At 38.8% G+C, this 23,542-nt stretch overlaps 1 protein-coding gene across 1 annotated transcript; it reads right to left on the reverse strand.

Moving 5' to 3' along the window:
- Positions 1-1,671: 1,671 nt before the first annotated feature.
- Positions 1,672-23,063, reverse strand: LOC139712057 (ranBP-type and C3HC4-type zinc finger-containing protein 1-like). Its single transcript, XM_071623894.1, has 14 exons — positions 22,970-23,063; positions 17,951-18,317; positions 15,589-15,781; positions 14,730-14,858; positions 13,945-14,095; positions 13,387-13,480; positions 12,505-12,733; positions 10,484-10,707; positions 9,077-9,256; positions 8,129-8,286; positions 7,152-7,263; positions 6,098-6,376; positions 4,559-4,702; positions 1,672-2,009 (listed from the first exon to the last, which is right to left on the reverse strand). The coding sequence occupies exons 2-14, from the start codon at positions 18,158-18,160 to the stop codon at positions 1,929-1,931; spliced, it is 2,184 nt and encodes a 727-aa protein (XP_071479995.1). The 5' UTR covers positions 18,161-18,317; positions 22,970-23,063; the 3' UTR covers positions 1,672-1,928.
- Between the last annotated feature and the right edge of the window lie 479 nt (positions 23,064-23,542).

Consider the following 23,542-nt stretch of genomic DNA (forward strand, 5'->3'; position numbering starts at 1 on the left):
TCCATTTATATACCATTACAGCCTTGAGATGGCAAAACAATGTATGGACATGCAACCTCTTTTCCAGTAAATGGAGTTTAATGTTTGCAAATGTACTGCTCTTTTTTTTGTTTGTTCATAAGTTTGTTCATTTTTTGAGTGGTTCACAACATACAAGCTCGCTTTTTAGTGGACCTCTGAGTTTTTTTTTTTTCCTCAACTGAAGCATAACTTTGTACTTTTTTGCCAGTATGCATTCTTTTGTTTATTTGTATCATTTATCTTTTACAAAGTCGAATGTTTATGTTTATGATGTAATTCCAAATATATTATGCGTTATGTTTTGTTGAAAAAAAGAAGAATGAAAAAATAAATGAATTGAAATTGAAAAAATTGTTTTTTTTTTGTTTGATACTTCACGTCTTACCCTTAAAGGACCAACAGTATCAACAATATCTTAAATGCAAATTGATTTCACTAGACCCCTATTTTTACAATAATTTGCATAAATCAAAATATATATCGTTTTACTGCATCAACCGAAACCAAGCTATTGCTATGGCAAAACAATGTAAGTCTTGGTCAATGACGTGTGTACATGTATAAACACAATGTCATTTAGCGCGCATTTCTGTGGTCCATGCATGGTGCCCAGCCTATTACTGAGTTAACATGTATATGGCAAAACAATGTATTGCATGTAGCTACAGGTACGTTGTTTTGACCAGTTCATGACCACCGCCACGTTGAGAAGAGGCAAGTGTATCACCGCTTATGCTGTTTTGCCAACAAAATCATTATAATAACAATTCCCACAAGCAAGGGGCATCATATCTCAGTAATGAACTGTATTGTGATTTCAAGACGTGGTCATGAGTTATATATTTTACATTGAAACAAACTGATGTGTGTCTAAGTTAATTTTCACTAATTTTTAACATATATTGTTTTGCCATCTTAAGTCTGCACATTAGTGTGTATTTGATCAGAAGTATGTGGAGATTTACTAAAACATACACTTTGTCCTTTTCATCCTAACACAATGGTTTGTGGGGGAGGGGGGGGGGGGAACTTGTGTCAAAAGTAACCATGTAGGTCATTGCATTCTACTTCTACTTACATGTGTAAGCAGCTTTCCATAGCCAAAACCACAAGCGATGGAAATAGTGTACAAAATAAACAAGAACATGGTGTGGAAATGTGATGTGAGACCCAAAATCATCAAACAGCATCATGGCTGATTCAAATGCATCTGCTACGCTGATTGCAGTGCTTCATAGAACAGGTACAGAAAATTTTTGCAATCTCATTGGTTGACAGACATGCGTTGACTTTAATACGTTGCACATTCGATATTCAATAATCACTATGATCGCTGACGATAGCAACTGTAAGCATGCTAGCGCTAACTTGTAGCAAGAGTTTGCACACTAAGCAAGCATTTGTCCACTTAACAAGAGATGGCTAGCCATGTATATTGTGTGTATTTTTAATGTATCCATGGTCCTTTGTTAACAATGTCTGCAATTCAGCCTGCGGGCTGCGATGGATATTGATCATAAAACACCTTTCAATTCAAATTTTCAATTCAATTCAATTCAATTTATGCACTGTGTAAATCTACCATGCGCCCAGTAAGTTATGGATGCTCTGATAGCCATGTGTTGCAATATTGTCTAGCATTCATTTCTGTCTTTCATAGATTTAGCATGCCTCAAAAGTGCATACAACAATGTGTCATTGCACTCTAACTAAAGTAAGCTGAGAGCACTATGCAGCGACTTTGAATTTCTGAAAAGACTGGATTTCATCGATCCGTCCCGCTTTGAAAGGGCGGGGTCAACTTCCCGTCCCCACTTTTTGTTGATGAGGTCGTGACATCATCTGCTTCACCCTGATTAGCGTGATCCCAAAGAAGAGTTTCTGCACAATGTCAACAGACTTGCAGTTCAGTGGCAATTATGGCAATTAGGGTGACACTTCTGACCGTTGACACGGCAACCGCATCCACCACTTAGGTCCCCAGATCCCTGTGGAAGAACAGCAGAAGAAAGATGTAAAGGAGTATATCAATTAGTCTTTGCTTTTTCCTTTCTAATCCGTTCAATTTAGCGGGCCTGGCAGACTTAATATTGATCTCATATGGCATCATGTCCAAATACAAGAAATTGTGGTGATTATTTTACTGTGAATGTAGTTTGGTTTTTTTTTTTCGTTTTGTTGTCAGATGCACATGTTGTCATTTTCATGTATGATTCCTGTGAAAATGCAGAAATGAAAATCAAACTGAACTGAACTGAACCAGGTATGGCATGCAGACAGAAGTTCATTTTCAGGGGCTAGCCCCAGGGGCAGCTGAATATAAACTCAAAAGCATTTTGATGGGAATGCTTCCTATAAACATGAAATATGAAAATATAACAAGTACATGCTAGAAGAGGACACCCACGACTAAAATCATAGCATAGGTCATCTTGACAGAATGTGAATATTTCATTAGATATTTGAGATCCCTCAGTTTCCCATGTATCCATGATTGTGGACAGAAACCATCAAAATATATTAACAGCGCTATGCCGAGAAGAAATCAAGGGACATTTTATAGAACTGTTGAGAATTCACCTCTGGGCAAATAGTGATCACCATGCCTCTCAGAGCAGTCCATATTTGTATAATATTTAATGTATATCAGCATACAGTACCTTATTTGCACAGCAAATGCTCTTTTGGCCAAGAAATGGAATTAAAGTGTTTTAAATGATTGTTCTGGAAATAAAAAAAACCAAAGCAAAACAAAAAAACCCTACCATATGTTATCTGGGCTATTTGAGACCATTTTTACAGGGGGGGGGGGGTCAATTTGACCCCCCCCCCTCAGATCTCAATTGCCAATCGTGTGACCGTGTCAGAATTCCTCAAGACATATCAAACAATTTCCTTGTAAAAAAATAGCACAATCAAAATCAATTTCTTTTGTTTTTTATTGTTTTGTTAATTTCTTATCTATTTACTGTTTTTTCGACCTTTTGTTTTCTAATTTTTTTTGCCAAAATTTGTGGCAGGGACTTTTTCAAGCTTATCTACATTAGAATTGATTAATTTCTATGATTAAAATTAAAAGAATCTGATTTATATCAATTTAAAAAACAAAACAAAACACAATTTGCATTGGATTTGCACACGATATCATGAATTTGAGCCGTTTTCGGGTTGACACGCATATGCAAAACATTATGTAACTTAAGAATGGTGTACCCATACATCACAAATTTGGTCTCAAAATATGCGTGAGACTTCAATGAAAAAAGTCATGGAAACGACGCGGCAAAATCTTTGCGCATTGCGGAATCGTGGCACGAAATGTCGAGGGGGGGTCAATTTGACCCCCCCCCCCTCCCCCCAGTTAATATAGGGTTAAACTCTGTCACTATATTGGGTCTGTTCAAACAAGGAAGCACTGATGTCTTCCAAAATGTTGAATATGGCTGTGAGGTCAAAGTTCATCTTGTGCCTGACAATAGATATACTTTGACACAAGAGATATTATTTTAATGACTAAAATGACACACACTCACTTTAATATGTGAAATATGAATTGCAGTATACAGTACGCTGATGACATGTTACAATTTGCCATATTATGTTGACATTCTTCTTTGTTTCATCCAATGACAGTACTAACATGGTGTCTTCAACACAATTTTTCCATTCTCTAGTGAAATAAATACTCTACTCCTATCAGTCTGTTCAGCACCAGCTTAATTTTTGACTGATTACAGCCTCACAAGATGGCTGATGTGAGTCCATAGTCTTGTCCATAGCAAGAGTAGAGCAGATTAATAGAAATAATTCATTTTAAAAAAAACCCAGAAGTATTCTGTTGTGTGTGTGATATTTTTGAGGAAGCACATTTCACTTGAAATAAGGCGACTGTCAAGCTGAAATCTATCATGTGTGTTAACGCTGCCAGAGTAGAGCAGAGATCTGATTTTAAAGGGAACCAATTTCTATCACGTGAACTTTAGTATTCTTATTCATAAGTTTGACATGTTCAAATTAATCACTGCAAGTTTGAGCCAAATAGAGCAAGGAATAAGAAAAGTCTTTGCAAAGTTTAACAGTCAGCAGAGGACAGCAGACAGCTAGTGACGTATTTGTGGACATGTCTCCAAGGTTTAAAACTAAAAAAAAATATCACATTTTCCAACTTTTCTCAACAATGAGCGTAACTCCTCTGAAATCCAAATGTGGCATGAAGGAATGCACTTTTCATGCGCATCCTTTGAAACTGAACCATGTTTATATATGTGAATCAAGAGAAAACTTTAGAATACAGACAGTACTGAGATTTTGTGTAATAAAAAAAGAATGGAGAGTTGTCCACAAGTTCCATCCTGAGTTAATTTGTCGCCCTCTACGGTTCATTAATTCAAAGAGCAGTAGCTTCCTTATTCCTTGTCCAATCTAGCTCAAATTTGCAATGAATAAATCAAATATGGCAAGCATTTGAATAAGAGAAACTTCATCTGCAAGTATTGGTTCCCTTTAATGGCAGACTTCACTGTGTAAGACTTCTCACCCCTGGACCCCATCTCGCTTGTTTGGTCACCCAGCAGATTTCCAGCTGGCACATCGAGCAGCGCAGCCAGTCACAGCCACCCTTCTTCTGGACAATGACGCTGCAGCGAGGGCAGTGCATTGCCTCTCCAGTCCTGACCAGCTCCTGTGGGAAACCAAGAGGGAATGTTAGGCATTCTGTGTTTTGCTGTGGGAACTGCACAGGTAGTATAATGTTCTAACAGTCACAGTGTGGTGCATTGTAGATCTTCTATCAAATTTTCTGTTCCTGTGCAACTGAAACGTGTGCAATGAAGACCTTGCTGTTGTTGTTGTTGTTGTTCTTTTGTTTTGTTTTGTTTTTGCTTGTTTGTTTGTTTGTTTGTTTGTTGTTGTTGTTGTTGTTGTGGTTTTTTTTTTGGGGGGGGGGGGGGGTTTGTCACAATCAAGCATTTTACAAGAACATTGAAGTATAGGAGGTAATGTCTGACATGATGTTCGAGGGTACGATTGGATAAAAGTTAATTCATACTTAAGGAAACCAAAACCCAAAGAGAAATGTGGATTGAGTGAAAGCAGCAACATTAGTAGAGTATCACATTATTTACATTAGTAAAATATAAAGGGAATTCCACAAAAATTCATTTTTCATGAAAATTACGCATTCTAACAACTTGATACTGACATTATGTCAAGGGTAGCAATTATTCCCCTGCTTTCTCACAGCGATTAGTCAAATGCTCTTTCATTATGCTAGAAAAGTGAATTTTCATGGAATTCCTTTAATATTTTCTTTATATTGTTGGCCACATATGACATCATAACCTCTAGAAGCCTCCTCATCCAGCGGGTCCAACACCAAAACTTTGAAAATTCATAACGTTTGCATCAATTGTCCCATTTTCCTCAAACTTTCACTGATGTGATCTACTAATGTTGCTGCTTTCACTCAGTCCACATTTCTCGGGCTTTTGGTTTCCTTTAATATTTCTGCTTAATTCTCTATGCCACATGGCCTCAGTGAGATGGTGTTCTCTAAGTGGCATAGCTTATCACTAATATGACTCTGACTGATGTTTCAAGTACTGCACTGGTGCAATAAGGCATTATTGTAGAGGTGCTGCAATTCACTGTATATGTCTTGATTTACCTCTCTATGCCACATCACCAGCATTTGTTGATGATGTAACAAGGTTCTCTTTATTGTAAAAGTTCACAGTTCATATGGTGCGATCAACATCTATCTAATATTCATAACAGTGGCAGTGTACTTGAATGCCTAACCCATTCAATCAGTTCTATAATAGAGCGTTTAGTTATTCTTTTCAGTGCTGTAAACTGAACTACACTTAACACCAGTTAGGTTTCTGTACTACACTGAACACCTGCCAGAAAAATGTATCACACTGTTCACATGTCAGATTTATGTATTATGCTTACCCCCTGAGAGGTTTCTTACTGGAAACGAATTACTCCGAACACCCATGTCACTCCTGCATGTTCATGCAAACCTAGTCTAAACACCTTTCTGTGGTGAGCAGGGTAAATAATGGTATCCTACCTGCAAAGCATCTTGGGTTTGCTTGGCCGTTACGTCATTCTGCGCCCGAATCTTGAGGTCCTCCTGATACTGCTTGCAGTTGATCCCTTCATGAATGGCCTTACAAGTCAGACAGTTCACCCGCTTGCACAGGGCACAAGTGAAAAAGTTGTTGTTGTCCTCATAGAAGCAGAAACCCATACAGTCGGCAGTCTTGCAGTGGAAACTATTGTCTGCGGTGGACTCGGCTCTGCGCAATCCTCGCTCCAGAAACTTCTCAAATTCCTCCTTACTTAAAAGCTGGAGATGATTGAAATGAATAATACAATTTCACTGAGAATAACATTTATTTTTTATCAGTTGCAATGAAAACATCTCGACGGAAGAAAATCATGAATCTGAATAACAAAGCAGTACCCGCTGCATGCTGTAAGGATTAGAACCAACACTTGCTTTCGGGCGAAAGCTCGGTGGTCTAGTGGAGATGATGCCTGTCCGGTGATCAGGAGGTCGTAGGTTCGAATCCTGCTCGAGTATGTACGCCCATGATTTTTTATCATGGCTACTACTAAAACACTGATCAACTCAGTGCTTATTTACGTCGATGTAGGGCAATTTGTCAATCAGTTGCAATGAAAGCATCTCGACGGAAGAAAATCATGAATTTGAATATCACCATTATGTCTGCATTCTACTGATATAGTTATTATATAATTGACATCTACTTAATATGATTAACAATAGACATTGCAGGGAAATAATGCTTGGTCCAGGGGGAAGGTGCATTCCAGCGTCTCTTGTTAATCACATCGCTGGTAGAATTTTAGCAAATGATTGACAGACGATGTCACTGGCAGAATCTTGGTTTGGAAGCTTTTTGTGAGCATATCCATGTAATCTCATTAAAAATAGTAAAAAAAAACAAAAAACAAAACATAAAATATATGGCACAAATTTAGACATTCATTTGGCCGCATAAGTAATGATCACGGTATTATAACTCAATAGAAGTCAATATGTATTTGTATTGCGTAGTCCCTTATAGCAAGAACATAATATGTCCAGCAATACTCACTGCCTTAACCTCTCTTTCCGTGATGGGTGCATCACAGGGCGAAGTGCCGTCAGTCCATGGACAGATCACTAAGGGATCCTGGGACTGCCGGATGTGTTCCCGAAGACAATCCCTGTTGGTGGCGGGCAAAGTAAAATGGCTCAGGCATTACTCATCTTTATAGCTATCACATAGTTCTCAGAAGACATCAAAATTCATCTTCCATCATCTGGAATTTGCTTGCAATACATCAAAAGATGGTCTACCAAGACGCTTACCTGGCTCATGTGATTTGCTCGGGTGATCAGTTATTTTGGAGTATTTTGATATCAGAAGTGTACAATATTTTGTATCGTGGTACACACCTCTTATTCCAGAGGGGCCCTCCCCTTTCAGCACTGAGGGTAGGTAGAACATTACGCTCTTGAAACATTGCAAAAGTGGAGAAATTAAGTTGTTGATCCCAGTATATTTCACCCTGCAGATGTCCCCTCCTGATCGGTATCCCCCCCCCCCCCCCCCCTCAATCATGAGTGTTGCCTGCACATAGCTTAATTTGCATCTTTAATCCCAAGCCAGCTAAGAGCTGCTACAGAGTTCATTGTGTGTGCACAAAGACCTCAATGATTTGCCATTGTTCTAGCTGCTCTGCCAAAGTGAACATCTCCCCCTGAGCATCTCCCCAAATCTGAAATTTGCCCAAAAAATCTACAACCCGAAGGTACGTTTCTGTATCATTTTATTGATTTTCTGCTAGTTCCAGTCATATAAATACTTGAAGTTGCATATTTGTTTGACTTGATTTTATTAAATCACAATGTCATCTCACACAATTCCTATACATATGTGTACATTTTAGAGCAAAATTGACAGTTCTGCAGGCGTGTGAGAACTACGTTTTCATTCTACATCCTGCACAGAGGAGGAATATCAGTGAAATTAAAAAAAAATGCATACATGACTTGGGTAAATATGAATAGTACTTGTTGGCTGCTTACTTGCAGAATGTGTGGACGCACTCTCTGAGGACGACCCCATCTCCCTCTGCGACATCTACACAGCAGATGAGGCATTCAAACGGCTCTCTGTTTGGAACGAGGTCCTTTCCTTCCATGTTCAGATGCTCCTGGTAGTTCAATAACTTTTGCTCCTCCAGCTGAGAGGGACGGATCACAGACAGATCTCTAGTGAATCATTTATTTCACCTTCTCTACCTCACCTACTTTTTATCATTATTTATGATCAGTACCAAATTCATCAAGATGAATATCCACTTTCATCATGGATACATTACTGGTAGAAACTTAATCCTTCATTCAGTAGGCCTATTTCACCTAAACTTGACCAAGGCGTGAAGTTTGCAAGCCCACTATTGTGTAGCAATGTGGTTGGGTCCAACTGGCAGATGATGACAAAACAGGGATTAAAAGGATTAGGTTATCTTTATCCCTTGACAATTAGTTTATAAACATCTGTGCCAAGAGACACAGTAAGGGTTAAAAAGAAATAATTCTCTCCATGTCCATGTCATTGTGGGTGTTTAAAGTGAGACATAAAGAGACAAACAAACCCAAATCACCACAAAACTCTGAAAGTTTTGTTTTGTTTTGTTTTGTTTTGCTTTGCTTTTGCTTTTGTTATCTCCAAAAACAGTTGCCACGGTCATACTGGCAAATCTTCTCAAAGTTCAAGTTCTCAGTCTGGTCAGTCTGAACGCAAGCCTGCCGAAAACTTCTAATGAAACTTCCCACTAAAACTAGGAAAACTTCCCAAACTTCTCCCACCCACCCCCAAATCTTCTCTACATTGGTCCATAAGGTCCACAATTTCTGAAATTGAGCCACTGCAAACTATTAAACAGTTGAAACACAAATTATCTAATATCTTCCTGTGTATTGCACCACTACAGACACTGACAGGTTTCCACCAGGCACGCTCCTGCCTACCTTACTATGCGCCTCTTCCTCTCTCTTCAGATTTTCGAGATAAATGGACTCTGTTGGATGCAATCTGTAGGTGACCTGACTTGGAGGGGAGTACGAGGTTGGCCTGCTCTCACTGCACGCCTGACAACCGGGAATCAACGGAGGATTCACCAGGGTGCACACGGGACACGCCCATCCCACCTGTTGCCATGAAAACAAGAGAGCAAGGATGATGTCCAAACAGGTGCATGTGTAAAATATCTTAGATGCTTTTACAGTGTTAGCATGATGCAAAAACTCACATGAGCAAAAAGTGCAATTCCCCATCATGTTAAAGTTGGCTCTCATAAAGAGAGTAAAATCAAACATGCGAATGGTAGAATTTACATCAAAACTGGATCTATAAAACAAACCAACCAACAAACAAACACAAATCGTCACTACATTCCCTTGACTCATATGAAATCAACAGGGTGATCCTTCACACCATAAAATTTAAGAGAGCAACAATGACTTTTATGGTGGAAGAGGTTGCAGTTGCTCAAGCAAGGAGCAAAAATATGATTTTAATACTGGCAATGATTTTATTGACAAACTAATGGGTCCAAGTTATTAGGTGATGACATAATCACCTCTTTCAATTTGCATATCATCTGCTGAGAACCAAAAGGGCTTTATCGATTTATCTATTTATACTTTTTTTTAGGGGGTGGGGGGTATTGAGTTATTGGTGTCATGTTGTATAGCTCAATCTCCTCTACATAATGGTGTCAATTTTGAATCATTTTCCTTTTCAGTCAAATGATAAAAATCACAACCACTTTTGCCTTATATGTGGAACAATGCTTATATATCTATACCCACTTTTGATTAAATGAACTTATATATTTCATGAAAATTGATTGTTTTGTTTTTATTTATGCTCAAATCTCAGAACGCGATAGAGCCCTTCTGGTTTTCAGCTGACGATATGTGCGGTTGCAACTAATATCATTAGTTTCATAAACGTGTAAAAACTTTACAAATTGATAACTTCATTATTTCATGTCACAATCATAATAAAACAGTGACCTTCAGAAATGATGAATATCAATGGCATGGGAGAGGCTATCTGTCTCAACTGCTCTGTCTGGAGACCTATTACGACTCTTCATCAGCAGTCTGATGCTTGGGGTAACATGCCCTCACACCTTTATTGTGGTATTTACTGAAGACAGACATCCTTTTTTTTTTCTTTCAAATGATATACAAAATATGATTAGAATACTGGTCAAAACTTGACGATGCTATGAAGAATTTTATTGGTGTGAGAGAAATAGTATTGGTCAGTTTTTTTTTGGTTTTTTTTGTTTGTTTGTTTTTTAATTGAAGGCAAGAAATTCATCGGTCATTCTTGGCGATGACCCTTTGTAGACTAGTGTGACTCACATCCAAGGCGTCGGGGAGCACATTCTCACGCCTCCTCTCTCCCCGAGTCTCCGGAGACGACCTCCTGAGAGGCTCAACTACGACGGCTGATGGTTCGCCGATCCTTTCCCGGCTCCTCCTTGGTGAGTTTTGGGTGAGCACCGACTGTTTGGGTCTCACAGCCTGCATGGTCCCCGTTGGAGAAGGGGGCACTACCCTTTCTCTTGACAATTGCGTTCTCCTGTCTAGATTACCAAAAAAGAAGAAAAATAGAAAAATTCTATTTAAGAAATAAATAAAAAAGCTACAAACACAAAATCAATGTAATCACAGTCAAAATCCTCAACTCATGATGTTTCAAACCATTCACACTTTGTCAGTAACACAGTTGCCAATGCTTAGTTGGGACGACAGACACAGCACAATCCAGATGAGTGGGTAAAATGCTTTTACCTCATCCAAGCAATAGTTTTGCTGTACAAGGCATGTTGGACAAAAATTCTATGGCTCACTGTTCTTTCTGATTTCCCTTGCCATTCACTGCCTGTAGGAAAACACTGAACTTTCTGTTCACTATCATGTATGCCATGTAGTGTCTGTAATTCTTGTGTAAGTTGACATACCTTTCTAAAAGCTCACTTTAACACACATTTTGTATCACAGACACAAAGAAACAGCTACTGCAAAGCAAGAAATATTCGCGGCAAGAAACTTTTGTGAATTCGAGCTGACAGACTTTTTCCCCTATGAAATCAACACTGACATTCAATGTATGATGTAGACAAACACTTGTGCGTGCATTTTACTTTTTGCAAATCTTGGCTCCTCAAGAAATTTGCATAAGTTTCATGCATGCAAAAATCTCTGCTTTTAGAGTATCATGTAGAGTACGTCTCCCCCCCCCCCCAAAAAAAAAAAATACAATCAGATTTTCACATTGATAACGTTCAATATGATAAAACTGTCTGAATGCTATTTCAGGGTCTAAAGATATAACATCTTATCTATATTTTGCAGAAAACCCCATTCAGTTTGGTTCAGTGGTCACAGAGAAAATGTGGATAATTGTAAAGCATATCATGAGTCTGATTCTTCCAAGTTTAGCACTTGCATGCTCTTAGAACAGCATATTAACGTGTGAACACTATGGACAGAACTTGGAGGGAAGGGATTCCTGACATGCTATACAAAAATCCTCATTTCTCTTTGACCACTGAAGCAAATCGGACGGGGTTTTCTGTAAGATGTGGGTAATGAGTTATTGTTTCATACCCTGAAATTGTATCTGGATTGATTCACTATTTTTTTTTTTAAGTTATCATTGCAGAGGGGACCATTGCAATTTATTCATTCATTTATTTATTTATCTTTTTTTTTTTTTTTTTTTTGGGGGGGGACATACGGTACATTGTGTCAAATATGTATACTGTATACGCTATAATTTTCGCGTACATAAATTTTCGCGAATTGCCGCTGTCACACATTTTCGTGAGTGGATAAATTCGCGATTGGGGGACCAGAGAAAATATGAAGTGGCAAAGAAAGTGTGAATTTTCAACTTACTAGCAAGTAAGAATGATACTAGTTATACACTGCATGAAAAAGACTTGCCAAGCTCTGTGAACTAGTAAGTTAGAATTCAACATTTTTTAAGTGGTTAAGTCCATCGCGCTAGATTTCTGACGAGTGGTCCCCTTGCGATAATGGATTGGCTCTCTACAATGTTCGTAAGTAGACGTGGATGTGCGTAAACAAGCTTAGCCAGTATGGTCTGTTCGGTAAGCCGTGACATGGTATACTAGTACTGAAATGTTAATATCATCAAGGCAAGGGATTCATTTTGGAAGGTAATATTTTCGCGTGTTGTTAATTTCGCGAATAGCTCCCGACTCGCGAAATTTGCGAAAATAAAACCCCCCCGAAATATATAGCGTATACAGTACTTCTCCAGTGATTAGGCATGCCTTTCTTCAAATTCACTAGAGGTCTACACATTTTCTACCATAGATAGACAAAGAAAAAGGTCAAGTGAAGATGAGTACCATTTGGTGGCTTTTGCTTCTGACTGGCCCTCTGATCAATCATAGCGTGCTTTTCTATCTCCATGTCTTCCCTCGTGATGTTCGCCCTGTCGGCGGACGTCAGGTAGAGGTACAGCGTCGCCCCCGAAGTGGTGACGTTGAGGGATGCCAAGGTCTCGGAATCCTTCACGAGCTTCTTCCCGACTATCCAGTTCTGGATTTTGGTGGGGACATCATACTTCAGCAGTATCTGTGGATTTCAAACAGGAGAGAATGCTTCAATGCTACTTGCCATTAATGAAAATGGTTAACTACAATATACACATATCAACTTCTTTGGTTGCTATCGTTGGGTTTTTTTAATAATCATGTAATTGCTAATACTGAACAAAATAGAGATAATGTGGGACCTCAAGTCTTTAGCATTCAAATTTGCAACTTTCCTAATGTCAAATTGAGTATTCGAATAATTTACCAGGATATGTGGTACTCGCTCCAAACCCAGCCATGTTCAGAGAGGTTGCACTGCCCTTCATCAACAAGATGCAGCATCCTACTGGGTTCCACATGCTGTAGAAAGGGACCAATGTTTCTACTTGCACAGACACTCTCACTTTTATTGTACAAAGAGAGACGTGCACAACCTTGTTTCACTCTGGCACCTCCATTGGGACACGACACACTGCATCCTGGTATAGCTTGCTGCGATTGGGATTATCGCAACAAATGACAAGTAATAAGTAAAAACAAGGATCAAATCTGAAACATCTTATCCAGAAAAAGAAAGAAGACATCTACAAAGAGAACGAGATAGCACAACTAAAAAGTGATGTCTACGGTAAGGAAGATGATTTTGTTGGTGTAAAATAGATGTTGAATTGGCTCTAGATTTAAGCAGCTCACCTCTTTCTTCAAACCGGCTATGGTAATATTTGGCGAGACGGACATCCGCAGCTTCATTTTTGGCGAATGCTTGTCTTCAACTTGAATTTGGATGCTGTCAAGAAACAAACAAACATGCGCACAGCCATAATTTTACTGTTTAGATGATTTAAAAAAAAAAAAATATATACATATATATTTGCAGCAAACTACTGCAGAAGGTCTATAGATGTGGTCCCTGGAATGCACATGTGTATGCATTCCTCACAAAGTGGACTTTCAAATATATGAACAAAAAAGTGTAAAATGCATATATGGTTTGAAAAGTTTCTTTGCAGAAAACATCTGTTCCATTTGTAGGTAAAGAAAGTTTTCAGACTCTCTAAATACAACAGTCACAACATATAATTACCTTGGTTTAAAAAAAAAAAAAGAGCAAAAACCTGAGATATCAAATATTCAGGTTCCTGTCAATATATACATATGAAACAGTGTCAAAGAAACTCTTACAATTTGTGAAGTGCATGAATTGCTCTTATTTTCAGAGAGAAAGAAAAAGAAAGAGAGAAATGAGCTCACGAGATGTTGTCGGTCTGGGACTGACAAGGTCCAGTGTTTTCCACGATGATGCTGAGTTTTGGGGAGAGCATGGCCAGTTGACCAGCATACATCTGGGCATTCTGCAAATCTCCATCTGAAATGGACGCCTTCAGGAGGTCCACCAAGGTGTCTGTTGTTTGGAGGAAACATACAGAGGAACTTGTTTGTAATCACGTTTCTGAAATGCATATCCGAAGGGGGCACATCACGAGACCGACACCAACGAGTCATACAGCCCACGAGTCATACAGCTCATGAGTTCGACACTACGTAAACAAGGCCCACGAGACCGACACATTAAACCCCGTATTGTATCTGTCGAACTCGTGGGCTGCTTTTACCTAGTTTCGAACTCGTGGGCTTTATTTGCCTAGTGTCGAACTCGTGGACTGTATGAGTCGTGGACTGTATGACTCATGGGTGTCGGTCTCGTGGGATGACCCCTATCTAAATGTGTCAGACACTAATAAGTCTACCTGAGAATCATCAACCAGAAACAACATGTGATACAACAGCAGTGTCACTTTATTGCCTGATGAAATCATTTCTTTTAAGAACATGATTTTGAGCAATAAGAATAATTTCATATACATCAGTCATTTTGCTAAGTGTCTTTCTTCCTCACAATTTCCTAAGCTGAGAACTAAATAACCAACATGTGATGGAAAATGGACACAGTGTTACTCTGAAAAATAAAATATCTGCATTTTTTATTGTCACTTCATACGAGATGAGACGAACACACAGAAGAACTTCTGACTTACGGAGATCCAAATCCAATTCGGTGCCATTTACTGCCACTTGTTGCGGATTCTTCTTGACTGCACCTCCCATACCACCGCCTGGATCCATAGCTGGAAACCTTGCAGCCATTGCAGTTGTGTTGCGCTTGCCTACAAAACAAAAGTGCATATCATCACACGGTCTTTGCATCTATATCAAAGTACTGAAAACAAAATATTACGAAACCCATGCTTATGATACTAGAATATTATGGTATACCTGTTAGGTTCCCAAAACTAGATTAACATCTCTGAGATATTTACAACTTGCAATCGGGGAATATCTTGCCTCATGATGCTAAATCTTGTGAGTCCCTCATTGAATCTTTAGAAAAGTCAGACTGTTTTTATTTTGGGTGCTGGCATGTGTTGTAAATTGCACTGGAATTGGCATTGTGTCGTTTTTTGCTTAGGGAATAAGCTACCATATAAGAAACTTCGTCTTGTGTACCTTCCCCTACTCTCCGACTTATTTTTTTGTTTTGTCATTGTATGATATCATTTTGATTATGTTTGGTGTTCTAGATTCATCTTTTAATAGAGGGTATCTGATAAATATGAATCTTGATCTGAAATGTCACCTTCAGCCAATATTGGAGAGAAAACTGGTCAAGAACTATAGCCTTAGTTACAGCTGTTGATATCTTTTTCTGAAAAAAGAGTAGTTTGCAAAATATTTTGTAGACCACTCCCTGTCATAACAAAACTTTATAAAAATGACGAAATTGTTGATAAAAATATCTTTACACAGATTTATAAAATGGCTAGTGACCTAATAACAGTCACTCTCACTGTCAAACCAAAGCATTAGTAACATGGTGTGTGTACACATGAAACTCACTTGTCATTTTGGGAAGTTTCTGGACGTTTACAGCTGCAAATATTGCCTTGAACTGTTTTCCATCTGCGATGTTGCTGAATGTCATGGTATGTCGGCTGCCATCTTTGTCAAGCGCGAATGTGAACTCCTCGGCCGTGTGACTCAGAACAGATATTCCACTTAAGTCAGCATCAATCAACGGTGGAACCTGGGGCTGCGTTCATAAAAGTGAGATGATGAACACAGGGAGGAAAAAAAAGAAAGAAAGAAAGAAAGAAAGAAAGAAAAAGAAAGAAAGAAAGAAAGAAAGAAAATGAAAGAAAGAAAGAAAGAGAGCAAGAAAAAGAAAGAAAGAAAGAAAAAGAAAGAAAGAAAGAAAGAAAAAGAAAGAACGAAAGAAAGAAAGAAAAAGAAAGAAAGAAAGAAAAAGAAAGAAAGAAAGAAAGAAAAGAAAGAATAATCACCTAACTTTATAGGATTCTGATCGAACAACAACTTTTTTCTATTATATGTCATAAATTTTTATTTTAATTCTTGAAATACATTTGAAATTCTGTCTCCTTTGTGGTGGAAAAAATTATTCCTCTTTTGAGATCCCTCCACCTTGATACTGCCAAGGTGACTTCCAAACTAGGTAGTTTCTCAGTGCAAAAAGTATACAGCGTGCCAGAAGTACAGGTATGGTCGCGATTCAGATTTTGGAAGACGAAATGGGCATCCCACTTCAAACATACAATAGTATTATATTACACAAATCTCCTGAATATGCCAAAGTGAGCTTGAAATGAATCTATCTAAGGATTACTGTATACGCCATACATTCAGCAAATCTAAATTTTCACGAATCGGGACTTCCCGACAATTATGCGAGTGGTTAAATTCGCGATTGGGATGTAGGCCCTACAGTGATGAACGGAAAAATTATTGTATGCGTGCACGTCGCATTCATGTCTGGATCTGAGTGAATATTTTCACATGTTAATTTCGCGAATAGCACCAGACTCGCAAAATTCACAAAAATAAAAACCTCACGAAATATACAGCATAAGATACATAGTTGTAGTACTTGCCACTTAAAAATCAAAATCATTCTAGTAAGAAAAATAAAAATTGCCTGTTTTGATTTTAAGCACTGTTATTTTACAATAGTAGCAGCCATTAGCCAAAGTAGCAGAAAGTTTTACCTGGGAGAGAAAACATATTGCAATTTAAAGATTTTTTTTTTTCATTTAGTGTTTCAAAATGTCTGTAGATAATGCTATAAAAGTTGATGCTGCAACATGACTTTTCTCACTAATTTGTTGCAGTGAAACCCAGAAAGATGACTGAATTGGTTTGATAAGATGCTGGACTTAATCAGAGTCACAACAGTGAACAATGGCTGGTTTTGAAATGTGTCATTCTGTACAACATTACAAATAAGCCTAAAAATGGTGATGCAATAAATGTTTTGCTCTTGGTTTATGATAGCTTGATTGTGCAATATCCTGACAGCAAACACATTGGTACGGGGTATTGTGCAAGAGCTGCAGAATATAAGAAAGTGTGGAGTTAGTGTGACACGAACTTTAAAAATAGCCATACTCACACAATAAAATGATGGCCACAACATAAAACAACAATCTATGGTTTTGTAAGCATTAAGAACATTGTGAAATCCCAGTTCTCATCACAATTTCTGGGGAAAAAAAATGAGACTGGTATGAGTGAGAGAAGGGAATGTTGCTCTACTTTCTTCATCATGAATCATGTGATTACTGTATACGCCGAATATTTCGCGAGGTTTTTACTTTCGCGAATTTCGTGAGTCGGGTGCTATTCGTGAAATTAAAAACACATGAAAATATTGACTCTGATCCCGATGTGGATGTGGCATACGCGTGTACATTTCTCCGTTCAGTGCAGGACTCCATGATCGCGAATTTAACCACTCGCGAAATCGTCTAGAATTCCCGATTCACGAAAATTTAGACTCACGAAATAATGGCGTATACAGTAAATTGCTGGCAGAAAAAAAGAAAATTTTGTTTCTGTTGAATCTGATTTGTCAAAGGCACTATTGGTATTCTCTTTAACCGTAGGCCAGTCATATCTGTTTCTAGGTATCCATAAGACTGCCAGGGGTCATGCTCCTTATATTGAGAGCATGATATGATTCGTTAATACAGTGCACTCCCGTTATAACGAACACGGTTATAATGAAATTTCTGTTACAATGAAGTAAATATTCAGGCAACAACATTATATAATCTATGTATTCTTATTATTTGTTCAGTTATAACGAAATTTCGATATAATGAAAGGAAACTGCCGGTCCGAGGACTTCGATCGTTATAACGGAAGTCCACTGTAATAGCAAGAGAGGAAGTGAAAGTGTACTTACTGTATTATTGTTGGAAATTACTTTGATTGTGTAGCCACTGTGCTTGTGATTTAACAATTGAAGCTTCGCTGGCACTGGAGCTCCGGTGGCTTCAGAACCAACATGGCTACCGCCACTGGGTCCCGAATGCAGGGAGCTCAGGAGACCTCTTGCGGAAATGATAACGGTTACTCCTGATACGTAGCCTCGTGACAGACTTGCTTGCATCATACGAGTTTCTGGCAAGAAACAATCCAACTTATGCCGACCAGAACTGGAGCTCCTTCAGCTTCAGTCAACTGCTTGATGACACCAAGCTCTATTTCTGTTGAACACACACAATTGGCGCAAGGAAGTAGTAGTCACCGTGTTCAATATCTGAAAAGAACTATGAAAAGACGAATAAATAATATGGGTTAAATATCAAAATTATGGGACATTTTGTATCAGATGTGAACAAGAACTTTCACTTAATGATATGTCAACGGACACTCCTTTGTTCATTTCCTTTAATAGCGATCAAAACTGATCGATCTTTTTTATGACCAACTTGCAATTGAAGTCACCTACAAAGGTTGTATGTAACTGCTGAAACTTTGATGACTATTTCAGCTCAACTTCTAATATCTTAGAGGTGTTTTGCTAAGACTAAGTTTGACCTAAAGTTAACTTGGTATATGGGTGACTAGTCATTCATGTCCCTTTGTTTGGTCTGTGCCTGGCAAATGGTACCACTTGTACAAACAAGGGGGATTTTTCAATTTGATATCGGCAGTGATGGCCATCCTTACATTAAGTGCAATCTAAGTCAAACTTAAACTTGATTGCATCTTCATGAAACAACCCCCTGATCTCTGGAGCAGCAGGCTTCTAGCTTCAAACTTCAATAAGACCATACTAGTACTACATAGGTAAATTATCCTGCCATCTATCAACTGTAGGCCTATCTAGTCCTTTCTAATAGTTCAGTTCTTCTCAAGTGATCCTGCAATTGCGTACAGAAATAACTTTTGATATTTGACCCCAAGAAAAAAAAATGTCAAGACTGTGTCATTGAAACTGTCCGTTGCAACCGTGATACATCCTTTTATATTCAAAGCTAATAAATATGTTTGTAGTTTCATCAAAATACACTGCATTATTACTACAAACTGGTCACTTTAATAGGTGCAGGCCTAATAATCAGTGTATGAATTTACATTAAAAAAAAATGCTTTGTGAAACTGAAAGGAGTCTGTAAATATGCAGAAATTGTGCTAAGTACACTCAAATCAGCAAAGAGCAGGTTGAACAGTGAACAAACTATGTCCTGAATCATGAAATCTGATTAACTGATAAGAGTGTACAGACTCACTGAACCATTAGGGTTCCCGTCACTGTTGTCAGGTTACCTTTTACCTTTCTGTATCTCAGTTTTTACTTTCACTTCAGCATCAAGTTGATACAGTAACTAGAAAAGCACTCTGAGAGCATAGACCTCTGCCAAGCATGCAAATCATTTTCACCACTGATCTTGTTCTTCCGTAGAGATACCAGTGATTTCCACCCATACGTACTTGTAGCATTGTGTGCTGAAAGTTGCCAGATTTCCCAATATAGAAGCCTTTGTTACGTCATAAACACTCAGCTGCACGGCGCGCCTCACCCCAGCAGAAACTAGAGCACGCACTTTAGTGCGCGCAGGCAATGCGCGCAGGCAAACCTCAAATACGCACAGCCTGAACTCCCAAGTTCATTGACCCTACCTGCCAAATTGTCGAAAATCCTTCATAAATTCCCAAAAAATTCTCGGATCACTACCAAAAGTTACTCATTTGGTACTTGTGTCATTCTCAACCTTTCCTGCAAGTTTCATCCCAATGTGTCAACTACTTTTTGAGTTATTTTGCACACGGACAAACTACCGGTAACTAACTAACGAACTAACTAACGAACTAACTAACGAACAAACCAACGGTAACGAAAACATAACCTCTTCCCTTGGCGGAGGTAATGATGGACAACCGCAGACTATCATATTGTATACCATGCATGTCGTACACTAGCAAAAAGAATAAATCTACATTTTTTCCCTCTACATAAATGTACTAAAATAATGTGAGTTTTGGTGTAGAGACTGTAGTGTAGAACAGATATGATCATCATGGAGGAACTAATGTTCTGCAGTTGATCCAATTTGGAAGGCTAGTGATTTTGAAGTTACTATTGTGGTTTAAAATTTGTATCTCACCACTCAATTCACTTCAGTTCATTTTGTCAGTGCATGCAGCATGCGCGGTGATAACTATACACAGCCCTGTTGCCGTACAGAAGTCATGATGATGCACCTTGCAAAAGCAAGGCGTCTGGTCGGGCTAGCATGGGCTAGCATGGGTTAGCATGGTGATATCCTGGGGGGTGTTTCATGAAACTTTTTGTCAGTGATTTACACCGACAACTGTTAAAAGCTACTGAAATCCTTGCGTCTGATTGGCTGATAGCAAATTTGTCAGTGAAAACCTCCGACGAACTCGTTGATGAAATGCCCCCCTGATCTCCATACACTTACGCAGTGGAGAGATATTAGTAAAAAGGGCAATACCATTGCATGATTAGGCCACTTTGAAATGTGCCAGAGTTTCTTCATTATCTCCGCCAAGGGAGGAGGTTGGGGTCTATGTTTTCGTTACTGTTTGTTTGTTTGTTCGTGTGCAAAATAACTCAAAAAGTTGAGCACAGATTTTGTTGAAACTTGCAGGAAAGGTTGAGAATGACACAAGGAATAGATGATTACATTTTGGCAGTGATCCAGAAATTTTTATGGATTTTATGAAGGATTTTCCATATTTTGGCAGGTAGGGTCAATGAACTTGGGAGTTCAAGCTGCGCATTTTTGAGGCTTTCATATGTACACTAACGTGCATGTTCTAGTTTCTGCTAAGGCGAGGCATACTGCGCAGCTAGGGGTTTATGATGTAACAAAGGCTTCTATATTGAGAAATTGAGCAGTTTTTCAGCAAGCATATGTATGGGTTGAAATCACTGATCTCTACATGGAAGAGCAAGATTATTGGTAAGAAGTAGCTGCTCGACGGCGGTCTGTGCTCTCAGAGTGCTTTTCTCGCTTTAAACTACTACAGGTAGTAAGTGATAGAATCCCAATTTCTTTCAGGGACTTTGCTCATATTTCCACTGATAAATTGCACAGTACTTTGTATTCATGTCTGGTCAGTTTCCCTCTGTTTGTGTTTGCTACATATTGGTACTCAAAAAGTTGCATCACTTTCGTGCTCCCTGTACAGTAAGGGTACCGGTTTTCGACACTTTAGCACATTTCCTTGCTTACCATCAATACTGTACCGTTTTACCTCGGAATTTTGATATGAAGTTGAGCTACAAAGGCCAATAGTAATGTGCCTTGAACGAATTCCAATTTGAATGCACTTGTGTTCAATCTTAGCGATTTCCGTCACGCCGTCGTTGGCATCAGATTTCGACACCCAGCATCATTTTTCGACACAATCACTAGCGCGCATCACGCATAAATCACATGGCGCGTACAGTACGCGTACACTGCATTGTGGACGCAAACCAGCAAAGTACCGGCGCAAGAACTTGTTGTTTCCTCTATAACGTGTCTTACTATGGGAATGTCGAAATCTGGTGCCACATTCTCAAAGCCAACTCTTTCTACAAGTTTGCTCATTTATCACGAATTTAGTTATGAAATTACTAAAGACGATTATGAAATCAAACATCAGGATTTGGCAAACAAACTGATACTTAAGTAAGATAACTGGCATGGGTGAATTTCATTTTACGGCGATGTTTACAAAATGCATCATATTGTGTGAACCCCTGAAAATGGCCGACATCAACATTTCTGCTGACACTGTGTTGCTTTTCTCCTAAATATTCTACCGTCGGATTATGATGACCAGTGACAAATGGTGTTTATATAAGACTAGAAATGTGATTGATAACTTGGTTGATTGTTGAAGTCAGACGTTTGTACCGAGTATAAAATTTAATAAGAATTATCTGCTGGGTGTCGAAATCTGGGTCATGTCGAAAACTGGTGCACTAACGGTACTTGTTTGCATTTATCCCCAAGTTGAATCATCCTGAACAGGCAGGTTTATGTCAGGTTTAAGTGTGCTTGTGTGTCATACACACACACACACACACACACACACACACACAACTGCTATAGCTTCTGACCACACAAATGCAAGCATTCACCATTGAGAATTAAGGGGGCCAAATCGTAATATCGGTCCTCTCTTCATGTTCTCCGTGTGCATCTTCACGATGTGCAAAGTCTATGGAGGTTGAAAGCAGTCACTGGCTATGAGTATGACGAAATGAATGGCGGTGCGTATAAAGTCGCTGTAAGTAGAGATTCGCATAGCGTATTAACAGCGTCTGGTTGGGCTAGGCGGTGCGGTGAATGGGGTGGTGGATTATTTCACTATAATATCTATATTAAGGGTTTCTGGGATGAACACTGCTGAGTGTTACTACACTTAAACTAATGTCTGTTAGAGAAACCAAAGTGACGGATGTTCACCTACACAGTCCACAAAGTCTAAAGCGTTGGAGGGCGAAGTGGAGTTAGGCCTAAATATTATACTGATAGCCTGTAATTTAAGTGTAAGCGGCTTTAGCTTTGCTGCATGTAGCGTCAGCTTATTAACAGGATCTTTGTACTTTGATAACATGTTTAAAGAGCATTGTCATAAAAAATGTCTACAGGCTATACAAACTGTGCACAGGGTACACTCTACAGTCAGTCTCATCAAGATTACTGGGTATTAGTGATGCGTAAACTAACGTTAGTTAGATAGACTGTTGTGTTATGAGTGTTGTGTACTGTTATACGTGGCTTGGGCCTTGGCTGCCACCACATAAACCACACGTCCACAGTGACTTGCATTGCCATGCATTGCCGTTGCGGCAAGGATATCGCGCCACGTAAAAATCAGGCGGCGTTGTAACGATACAATATTCGATACCTATGCGACTAATAAACGGTGGAATAAGAACTTGTATTAAACCTACCAAATGGTGGGTTGTTTATCTCGAGATATTGGTTTTCCAATGGCGCAATTCAGACAAATCTTCAGTCATAACACAGTGCAGTCTTCAAACAGGGACCTCTCGCTTGACAAATGGGACTTCCCCGTGTGCTATTTTGAGTGACGGTGCATGACGTCAGCGTTGCCAGATCCCAACGAGAACAATAAATCACCAAAAGGCATGTGAAAAATCACAAAAAAAAAAAAAAATCATCAAAACCACCAAATTTGGGAAATTGAAGATTTATCTTCAATTTCAAGACAAATCTGATTTCAATAAACCTTTATCAAAGAAACATTCTACATAAATTAGGCAATGATTGCGCGAGTCTTGGTCTAAATATGCAAACCACGTGTATGGATGATACATACTGAGTGTTTGTGTGTGACATGACAAAAGACACACACGTTATTGTTTCTACAGGAAATTGCAAAGTAGGCCTAAGTGTACCATGATGGGGAAATCTGAGGACAAAATGCATTTTCGTTTTCTGTCATTGTGATTATTTCCATTGGTCTCAAAGTCATTAAAAAATGACCCCCTTCCCCCCCCCCC

The sequence above is a fragment of the Diadema antillarum genome, unplaced genomic scaffold, assembly GCF_040938485.1.
Source record: "Diadema antillarum isolate AM-2024a unplaced genomic scaffold, OU_Dant_1.0 seq00001754_RagTag, whole genome shotgun sequence".
NCBI lineage: Eukaryota > Metazoa > Echinodermata > Echinoidea > Diadematoida > Diadematidae > Diadema > Diadema antillarum.